This window comes from Hippoglossus hippoglossus, chromosome 18, assembly GCF_009819705.1.
Source record: "Hippoglossus hippoglossus isolate fHipHip1 chromosome 18, fHipHip1.pri, whole genome shotgun sequence".
NCBI classification, from domain to species: Eukaryota; Metazoa; Chordata; class Actinopteri; order Pleuronectiformes; family Pleuronectidae; genus Hippoglossus; species Hippoglossus hippoglossus.
In genome coordinates, this window is record NC_047168.1 from 2354628 (window position 1) to 2366158 (window position 11531).

Genomic DNA, 11531 nt, shown 5'->3' on the forward strand with positions numbered 1-11531 from the left:
CAGAGGTCAGTCTGTGCCTCTGAACAGTCACTGGGAGCTTGGATGTCACAGTCAGCTTTTTCTTTTTCCTTCTTGCAGAAGCCACATGCGTAAGTCGAGAACCCAGAAGAGGACTGTGGTGAGGGATGCCCGGGGGAAGCACGTGCACCTGGAGCGTCTGGATGACACCCCCGACACCCAGCAGCCCGACTCCCTGCAGCAGCACCTGCACCGACTGCTCCAACACTACTGTGAGGACAACAGGGAGGAAGAGGAGGAGGAAGAGGAGGAGAGCTGAGACTGAGCAGCTGCTTCCACTGATCCTCTCCCTGCGTCTCCCACTGAAGCCTTTGGTGATGATCAAGATGTAACACATCCCCTTCCTGTTTCTCTTCTTTTTGTCAATGGAACAGTATTTTGTGCTTGAACGCTCTCCCCCTCCCTCACATTGTGTTTCGCTCTTTTTGTAACCAAAGATAGCTCCTGTTTTTTTGTTGGATTCTTTTTTTTTTCTGTTTCACATCTTTTTACCTCTCGGCTGCTGCGGCGTGGCCAAAGTACGACGCACCAAAGGTGGATCGAAAATCGAACGCGGGGCTCCTCGGACATTTTGCCTCACGCACGGGCCTCTTCTTGAAGAACTCTTGTAAAACATTTGTATATAGAGGAGACGAAAAGATCGTGCTTGGACCGGAAAGGAAAACAAATCTAAGCATTTAATACGTTAGCCCACCCGAACCTGCTGTACATGCACCGATTCAGCTGGAGAATGGCCCCTGTACAGATGAGATTAATGTTACATGGAGAATGAACTGGGACGAGGGAAAGTGTATCATCATGGACTCTTTATACAGCAAAACATCAACCTGCTGATGTGTTTACAACGGCTGTGTGAGCACACCTTTTGTCTTCCCATGATGCATCTGCCCCACCCTTTTTTTCTTTTTCACGTGTCCGTCCCAACGTGTGTCGTGCATTTCACATTCTATCTTCCACAGAGCTGCCACCTCTGTGTGTGTATATATACAGTGTGTCTATCAAGAGAGAGAGAGAGAGAGAGAGAGAGAGAGAGAGAGAGAGAGAGAGAGAGAGAGCAGTGATGAGGAGTTGATGTCCTCCTGTCGTCTGTGCTTCTCCCTCCATCACCACGTGTGCTGCGTCTCCTCACCTCAAACTGCAGCGGTGCTCATGTTGCCGTCCTCCATGAAGCCTTGTCCAGGAGGAGTCTGGTTCGTTTTTTTCTTATTGTCAGCAAATCCCATGAAGGAGCCCGAAACAACAATGATAACGAGTGTTGTGTGTGTGTGTGTGTTTCAAAACCTGATCAATCTTATTTCCTAGTTGAATCAAACTATTAAAGGCACGTGTTACACTGGGGGGGGGGGGGGGGCATGTTCCCTCATTATCATCAACAATTAACAGAACATTAAATGTAATATTAGTCCTAATCTTTAGATTTGATTTGCTCTCATTCATATTATTCAAAGGTGCATTTCACCTTATTTCACATGTCAAATTCAGACTGTGAATTCATAGCAGTGTGTGTTACGACCTGCAGGGGGCGTTAACCAGTCTGAGAGGGTCTAACGAAAGATGGAATCAGGTTGCATTATGGGAAGTGTAGGAGGCACAAGAGCATTTTTATGACCCCATACTAAAAGGTCAAGATATCTTAGCGTCTCTTTGATGAACCGTCACCATAGAGTCATAAACACTAACACACACACACAAGGTTTTATTTTAGAATTTAGTCGTTTTTTTATTTATATATTTATATATCTGTTTTTTAAGCAATTGTCACATTTAAATTGTATATACGTATAATTTCTATTCTGTCACGTCTGATCACTGTGTTGAGCAGAAGACTTTAGATTTATTGAGACCCCAACAAATGCACTATTTCTCCTTTTTGTGTAACGTTCATTAAAATCCTGAGTGAGCAGCTGCTTTTAGGAAACGGCTGCAAAAAGAAAGGATATGTGTGTGTGGGTGGGTGGGTTGTTTTTTAACTGGGAGCTGAGAGTCCCAGTCAGAGCGGTGGGGAACAGACGGACTGTACCATTGTTGCTTTTGGTTTTGTGAAGAGATTTGTTGACACTAATAAAACATAGACGGACACCAGACATGTCCTTTTAGATTTTAGTCATCACACTTTACGTATAAATGCTTTGCATTAACTGCTGATGTGGATTTGACTTGTCTTGTTATCACTGCTCTCGAAGGAATCGACCGATCGTCCCAAAACCCGAGGAAACACAGACTTCCTTTCGCCGTCCGTTATCATGTCTGTACTTCCTTATTTATTTATTACCCTCCATTTATGATCCCTGTACAGTGAACTCCAGCAGTTGAAGCTGAGAGCGGTGTGTGCGTGTGTGTGTGTGTGTGTGTGTGTGTGTGTGTGTGTGTTTGAATGTATTCTAAAGCTAACGGTAAAGACAAATGAAGATCCCCCCCCCCCCCTCCTCCCATCATTGATAAACAGATTTGTTGAATTGAAAGTCGCTGACAAAGTATGTTTGGTGTTGATCTACAGTCGGGAATTGAACTGTGTAAAGATACGATCCTCATGTTGCCATGTAATTTGAGTGTGATCCATTGGGAGAATAAAAGAACGGTGTCCAAAAAGAGACCATTGATTTGATAAATGAGCATCTTGTTTCCATTGTGATAACAATATATACGTATTAACAGTGCAAATATCTACGCGGGCATGTGTGACAAATTATTACTAAAAAATAAACCTGAAACGCTAAACAAGGCCTAGCAGCTGCAGTGTGTACGTGGCAGAACAATAAAACTGTACATGTCAACTGAGAAGTGATGTCATTCTTTCAGAAGGTGAAAGCACGTTGTTGGAACTGGTGCTGACACAAGGTCACCGGCGAATTTAGCAAATGTTACAAAAGCCAAGTGATAAGGAAGCCAATGAGATTCACTGCACTGTCCACATTCAGACCACATCCCACCAGTCTGCAGCCAGCATCAATATACTGGGTATGATATCGTGAATACTGTAAAATTATTCAGATTTACTTTACTGTGATGTTTTATATAATTTACTATGATACTTATATGCAGTACTATTCTACAACATTTAATTCATTAGTGCAGAGGTCTTCAACAGGGGGTCGCGAAATCTTTGGTTGATAAGACAACTTTTTTTTTTTTTTTTCAACCAACTTTTTTCCACAAATTTAAATGTCTTTAAATACACATTAACATGAATCTGTGAATTATTTGAATAGCTCAGTGTTGTATGCAAGATGTATGTTTATGAATGGCAGTGGCACGGCCACCCTGTACCTTGCACAAAACATGAATATATGAACCTGTGTATTATTTGAATAGCTTAGTATTGAATGCACAATAACAGGGTAGCTATGTTTATATATAGCACTAGGCCCAGTTTAATATAAAACACAATTTTATACAATATATATATAGTAGGGGGTCCCTGCTCCATCTCCCCATCAGTTTGGGGGTCCTTGGCCTGAAAAATGTTGAAGACCCCTGCTTTAGGGTCTATCTGGATACCTTCACTGGTCACCAGGCGCCCTACATACCTGACCTGACCATTAAACAGCTCACATTTTTTGGGGCGTAGTTTATCGCCATAATCTCGCAGGCGACACAGCACCTGCCTCAGGTCGCCAACGTGGTCATGAAAGGTCTTAGAAAAGCAAAGAACGTCATCCAAGTATGGAGAGCAGCACTCGTCTCTTAGACCATCAAGCACTCCCTCAATGCACCTTTGAAATGACAGAGAGAGAGAGAGAGAGAGAGAGAGAGAGAGAGAGAGAGAGGCCCACAAAATGTCTTTTTTTATTAATTAATGTTTGACACTAATGATTTAATGGATGTGGAGCCACGCTGAAAGCTACTTGTCATGACATAATGGACGTGAATGTAAATAGTTTTACATTACAGACCCACAGAAAGACTCCCATTTGCACTGGGACGTCCTCACAATATTTGTTAATGCTGTACATTCTGTTACCAACTGGGAACATTTCAATGGAAGAAGTTTATGACCAAAATATGTATTAATTTTCCATGTTACCTCCTGAAAACACAAAGATTCATTCAAGACTTTCTGTAGGGAACAGCCTATCTGAGCACCCTTGGGTCCATGTTGACCTTTTTGACCTCTGGCTCCATCCTAAACGCTTTGATTCTCTAACATGTCGGTGAGAAGCTCTTTCTCTGAGGTGCAGGAGCTTTAGTTTTCATCTGTAAACAGGACACAGACTTGTCAGAGCCACAGCAAATATGCAGCAAGTCAGTCACTTGACTGGTCATGTTTTGCAGAGGAGAAATTTAAATACGTCCTCCAGCAATAAAAGAGTCAGAGCTGCTCTCTTTTTTTCTTTTTTTTTTTTTAGAGGGACTACATGTAAGATTTTGCTGTTGCCATTCATCCACTGTTAGAATTAACAGATTTTTAATCACTACATGAGAGGGATCCCTTTTCCAGGACAGACACAAGTGTAGCAGAGCACATCAACAAAATTTGATGAGAAAAAACAGTGTCTAATATAAATGGAGCGGTGTATCAATGTTTAAAGTATCTATACTAAAGAAAAAGTCTGACTGAGATGAAGGGAGCAGTGATGACAATTGTAATGACAGAGGAATTGCCAATAACGCTATGCAAGTAGGTAAATTGTATATCTAAGCAATCTAGTTGTACTAATAATCATCCACGATTGTCTGCCACCACGATTATCATTATCATATAATCACAATCCACCATCAAGATCCTCCACCATGCACGGTCACACACATGAGTTCAGTCAAGAGGTGTCCCCAGCAGCGGAGACCAACGCATTGTTCACCCCGGTTTTTATTTCTATCACTTCTTTGATTCTACTAAAGTTTGCATGCTAGCCCCATCTCATCACTTTCCGCAGTCAGCAAGTTGCTGCTCAAGGGCCTATTGCATTTTATCTTGTTTTGTAAAAGCAACAATGACAGAGGCGGTCACCTGCCCCCTGGCCAGCCTCCACATTATAGCAGAGGAAACTTGGCATTAAAACGTGTGTGTCAAGGCAGAGTTTGGATCTCTAAGCATGTAGTATCACTATTGATGTGCAGCCCATTACTAACCTGTCAATCGAAAATGGTCTTCTAACATGTATAACGTGAGGGCGGTTACAACATTTCTGGCACGCTGCCTCATATCGTTGAACTGGAAAGGATCTAGACCTCCAGGTCACGTCAGATGGTTGAAAGATCTACCTTTGGACCACCCTGCAGGGAAGTCTTTGATCAATTAGATAACAGTACATCCTCAGGTCAAGCTCTACGTGACTGTGGTCCGATCGTCCAAAATAGCTTTTCTGTGAATGAGTTATACCTTAGATGACACTTTGACGATGTCTCTGCCTTATTGACTGTTTGTGCTGGTAGGGCTGTTTAGTTACAGGTGTGGGTTCCAGTCAGGTAGAGGGAATCTAGGGGAGTATAATGTATAATCAAACTGGAGTTAATGGCAGATTACAACAGCTGAACATTTGCTTGTACGTGAGGTGGAAAATGAAGACATTGAAATACCATGAAGGAAATTACAAAAAGAAAGCAGCACACATTATATTATAGTAGATATCAGTCAAAACTTCCCATAACCTATGAGTTTATTTGATGGTGAGAAGATAAAATCACAAACAATACTAAATACCAGCAACTGAACCGGAGTAAGAAATATCTGGATACACTGAACCAGACGTTGCATGACTTTGTGCTTCTACCGACAAACTGAATGACATCACACAATTTTTGAAGCCTTTTTTAAACTCTGCATCGGGGGAATCTGCTTTCATATCATTAAATGTTTCAGTCCTCACCGACTCTGAGATATACGTCAGCCCGCCTCCTGATTCAGTGGACTGAACAGATGGACGCTTCACATAAACACAGCAGATGTTTTACGTCTGGTCTGATCTCACATTGCTCCCTTCCCAGGTCAACAGCAGAGTTAGCAGGAGGGAATTACATTTTGATGAGGTGGTCACAGTAGAAATTCCAGATGATTTGACCCCCTTGCTCTCAAAGTTTATTTTGCCACATACTGAATATATTACATAAAAGAAATGACTAATTGGTTGGTTTTGTTTCTTTATGAATTTGAATGAAACCAAGTCGACTATTGAATCCATATGTTTTATTAGCTAAGACAACAATGTTCACGTTCAAACCCTGCAGCTGTACCCAAGGGAACGTAGAAACCTCAGAGAGAGCCACATGTGACGGATCCCTCTCCCAGGACGGACAGAAGTGCAATAGATGCCACGTGTAATGGAGAACATCAGAAAGATAAGGGTGTTTGCAGCATTGATTAGAATAAACATTTTGTAGCATAATGGAAGGTAAATGAATTGATGGATTATTGTCAGTAATGGTAAAGTATCTGAGTAGAAATATTGTATATCAAGCAGTCTTGTTGTAATCATAGTCCATGGTCAGCAGCCACCACGATCATGGTCCACCACCACTATCAGATGCCAACACGATACAGGATCCATCATTATTATCACAATCAGCCAGCTAGATATAGGATGATATTCAAATATACTTGCCCCTGGACCTTAAAACAAAGAGTTAACTACAGCCCCTGTTTGACAGCCTGAATGACATCAAATCATGGATGAACCTAAACTTCCTCAAATTAATCGAAAATAATAATAATTGTGTTTGGACATCCTGAACTGCTGGATGTGGGCACCATGGGCCCTCTAGCTCCTATATAATCAATATATAGGAGCTATATAATGAATATATACATATTCACTCCTCTGTGAAGAGTCTTGGGTTCATTTTGAAAGGGTTTTTAAATTCGACAAGCAAATTTTCTTCCGTTGTTCGGTGTAGTTTCTTTCAGCTGAGACTTATAGCCAAGGTAAAAGCCTCTCTCCCACAAAAAGATGTAGAGAGGGTGATCCATGCCTTCATAACCTCTCGTCTTTACTACTGCAATTCACTGTATGTAGGCTTAGAACAGTCGTCTATTAAATGCCTGCAACTCTTCCAGAATGCTGCTGCTCACTTCCTGACTAGAAAGATGAAGAGAGACCATATTACACCTGTGCTGCGCTCCCTCCACTGGCTTCCTGTTTGCCACAGGATCGATTTTAAAATGTTATTGTTAACTATTGAATCTCTTAACGGACGGGCACCGCCTTATTTAGCTGAACTTCTCCATATTCACACTCCGGTCAGAGAGCTGAGATCAGCCACTCAGCTCTTCCTGGATGTGCCTAAATGTGGTGTGTTTTTAGTTTGCGGTGGAAGATGTGTAAACTTTCTGATGTCCGGATGTCAATGGGGAGCTCGCTCCACCATTTAGGAGCCAGGACAGCAAACAGTCGTGATTTTGATGAGTGTTTAGCTCGCAGTGAGGGAGCAACAAGTTTTGTTACATCCAACACAAATATTCACTTCAAGGATGATTTGATTACCTGAGGTCCACCCTGAAACACATTCATAGACCCAGGACAGATATAATACAGAGTTTGATGACATCAAATAACCCTGAGGGAGATGAGTGAATACAAAGAACTCCTGCCAGAGAGGATTTACAATGCAAAGCAGCCAGAACACTGGAAACAAGAGTTATCATGTTGACTCATTTGAATTATTTTGTCACATTATATAATGTTATTATAATGTCAAGTTTGTTGTATAACTGGACACAAATGCTGCCAAAGAAACAGAACAAAACAAGAAGTGCAGGGAAAAATACTTAATCAACAAATTAAATTACTTACACTCAGAAGGCTGGTAAGAGAACTCAGGTGATCCAAGAGCTGAAACTCAAAACAGAGACACAGGAGCTGGACTGAACAGAACCAAAGTGAAGAGACGACCTGACACAGACAGAATAACTGAACCCAGGTGAAACACATGAGGTCAGGTGCACACAATCACAAGATTGAAGTGACCAACAATGACACATGGGGGGAACAGGAAGTGAAGGTCACAATAAAACAGGACAGTACAAATCCAAAAACACAAATATACAAAAACAAAGTCCAAACAAAAGATCATAACTTAAATGAAAAGTCCAAAAAGTGACTTCTATATAGAGCACTATATAGTGAGCTCATCGGAAAAGAACAAAAAAGCTTTCACACACTATTCAGTGCATTTTTTCTGCATTGAAAAATGACATCATAGCCAGAGGAATAAAATGTACAACAACAACGTGGAAAATCCCAAAGTAAATTTGAAATGTTTATTTTGCAGCATTAATGTAAAAACACATGTTGGATGATCATCTTTAAATGTGGAAATAAACTTGTTTCCCACACTTTGTGCTGTGATGCACCGCTCTGCTTCTATTTACATTAGAACGACAGGTCGGGCTGTTCCTGCTGCCCTCGCTCCTCTCGTCTCTTCACCACGAGTGCAATGCATGATGGTATATATTGTTTGGTTAGTGACCAATGGTTGTACACTACTTTTCATGATGGATTGTGGGAAACAATGAGTCAATTACATAGGGTATAAAAAAAAATCTGTAAACATTTGGACACCACTAAAAAATGGCGAACTCAGCATATAGTGCACTATACAGTGATTAGTGAGGGATTTGGAACACAGCCATAGACTCACAGATAAACTGATTAGATTTCAGTTGGTGGTGGTTAACTTATAAAACATGTTTTGGCCTCTTGAACATGATATTTCAAGTCTGTGGTTCGATCATTTCCTCACATTTTGAGCAGTTGTCACTTGAAGATGTTGAAGATGAACAGATTAGATTTCAGTGGTCAAAGGTCAGGGTGACCTCATATGAGTCCAGAAGAAAAAACTTCTGTACTGTAAACTTGAATAAAAGATCCAAGTACTTCTTCACAAAGCTAGTACCACTGTAAACTTGTGTTTTCTTTCTCTCCTCGTTCTTGAAGTGAAGCTGCAGGACTCCTCTGGACCTGAATGACCCTGCTGTGAAAGCAGACATTCTGAAATCAGCAAGTTTCCAAAATCCACCCTGAAACACATTCATAGACCCAGGACAGATATAATACAGAGTTTGATGACATCAAATAACCCTGAGTGAGATGAGTGAATACAAAGAACTCCTGCCAGAGAGGATTTACAATGCAAAGCAGCCAGAACACTGGAAAGAAGAGTTATCATGTTGACTCCTTTGAATTATTTTCTGATGTCGAATAATTCTTCCAGGCATTGCTGCTGTAGAGCTGCTGCAGATTCAATGTGAGTGGCCAAAGAGAAAAAGGAGAGAGAGAGAGAGAGAGAGAGACTTTGACTTTTAAGATAACTTTTATTTAGATCATGTCATGATCTCTCCAATAGTAGCATCAGCAAAAAATTATAAATAACACTTCAATCAGATCATATTTTACAAAAGAAAACTACATGTCACACACACATGGAGTTTAAAAATGAAGGACCTGTGAACCGTCCTCCTCTAGTGAACATAAAACCTGTCTGATCCCCCACTGAGACGTAAAAGCTTCCAGGTTACTGGTCAGGCTGTAGAAGGCGTGTTCAATTCTCAGGTGAGCAGTTACCAAACCTTCGAAGCACTTCACCACATCTGTCCAGCCTTCACCCAACATCTGGTTCTCCCTGCTCTTCCAGGTGGCCAGTTTAGCCATACCAAACAGGAAGTTAACCAGGACTAGTGCTGCTCTGTTTCCTTTGTGGTATTTAGGCCCAAAAACAAACAACGGGAGAGAAAGGTTCTCCCCCAGAACCTCCACCCACTGCTGCAGTTGTCTAAATAAAACCTCTAGTCGAGGATAAGACACCACTAGGTGCTCTACAGTCTCCCTATCACCACAGAAACCACATCCCTCCCCAGTGCTCGGATCCAGGTGAGCTCTGTGTCTGTTTGTAGCTAAAGCTCCATGTATAATCCTCCACTGGAGGTCACCCACATGGTTTTCAACAGGAGGTTTATACAGGCCCCTCCACCTGCCTTCAGGGGTGCAGCCTGCAGCAAAAACCTCAGTCCACCTCGTCTCCTTGACTCCAGCCAGAGAGTGAAGGTTCAGCACCTTCACACAGCTGACATAAAGCTGCTTCTTCCCAGAAGAGCTGAAATTACCCAGCACCGGTGTTTTGAAGGAAAGAAGCAGTCCACTCCTCTCGCCACCCATCAGCAGCAGGGCTGACGATCAGAGAGGGAAACAGGTACTCACAGTCATCATCCCATTGGTCAGCTAGAGTACGATTTTCAGCAAACGCCCTCAGTGGCACAGACAGGGACTGCAACTCTTCCTCCACAATCCTCTTCAGAACTCTGGAGGACCTGATGTTGGTGACGTCACAGAGTGTTTCCCAGGATGTCTTTGTGAGGTGGCCCAGTTTAATGATGCCAGCCTCAACAAACATTCCTTAACGTTGTAGAGGAAAAGGTGTCGGTTCTCAGGAAATCATTGTAAAACAGCGGCTCCTCAAACAGCCATATCCCCGGTCTGGGGTCAGGAGTTCGCTTGACCTCCAGCGTCTGCCAGGCGTTCACCACCGAGCTGTAGAACGGCGTCAGTCCAGTCAGGTCAGCTTCAGTTGATCAGAAATAAATGTTTGTCCAGCCCTAGCTGGCCAGCTTGTCTGAGCAGCAGACGAGCAGGAGCCAACCAGCAGAGACCACAGCCGTACAGCAACTTCTGCACTGAAGGCCGCAGGAAAGGAACCCCCCCACCCCCCCCCCCGAACACCAAAAGTCTGCAAGGTTGAAAATAAAAAATCGGGATCCACACGGTCAAAGGCTTTTTCCTGATTGATTGAAATAATACCCACATTTACATTATATAATTTACACACATCACACACATCTCATATTAAAAACAAATTGTCCAGCATGGATCTGTCAGGCACACAGTAACATTGATCTGGGTTGATCAGCTGTTCAATGTAGGTCTTCAGTCTGTTTGATAAAACCTTAGAGAGGATCTTGTAGTCTGTGCATAAAAGGGCCACTGGTCTCCAGTTCTTTAAAAGGCTAAGATCTCCCTTCTAAGGCAGCAGAGAGAGAACTGCGCGTCTACAGGAAGTAGGAAGTGTCCCTTTTTTAAAACACTTTTTAAAAATGTCTGAAATGTCTCGTCCCAAAACACCCCAGAAATGTTTTTAAAAATCAGAAGGTAATCCATCCACTCCAGGGGCCTTTCCGGACGCCATCTGCGACACAGCCGTGGTCAGTTCCTCTAAGGTGATGTCATAGTTTAATATATCCTGTTCTTCAGGACGTCAGCTGAGGAAGTCCTTGTAGCAGCTCTGCAGCAGAGTCTGCATCACAGTGAACCGCCCTGAACAGGTCTGAGTAGAACTCTACTGCGTGTTTCCTCGTCCTAGCCGGTTCTGTGGTCACTTCTCCGTCTGGGACCGGAGAGACACCATCTGTTTTCTCCGAGCCACCGACTTCTCTAAGTTAAAGAAGAAGGTGGTCGGAGCGTCCATATCATGTACTTTATTGAAGCGGGCTCTGACCAAGGCTCCTTTGGCTCTTTCATGTAAAAAGGAGTTTAAATCCTGTCTCTTGGTTTTGAGCTGTTCTGCATCCTGCCCGTTGCTTTGTGTGA

At 42.6% G+C, this 11531-nt stretch overlaps 1 protein-coding gene across 10 annotated transcripts in view; it reads left to right on the forward strand.

Moving 5' to 3' along the window:
* The window catches only part of ank2b (ankyrin 2b, neuronal), a 75698-nt gene extending 75021 nt beyond the window's left edge, over positions 1-677 (forward strand). For all 10 annotated transcript variants that reach the window (XM_034615069.1, XM_034615067.1, XM_034615070.1 and 7 more), the window contains one exon: positions 79-677. In XM_034615069.1, the coding sequence (XP_034470960.1) occupies positions 79-277 (199 nt within the window). In that variant the 3' untranslated portion in view covers positions 278-677. The remainder of the gene's footprint in view (positions 1-78) is intronic.
* The last annotated feature ends 10854 nt before the right edge of the window (positions 678-11531 follow it).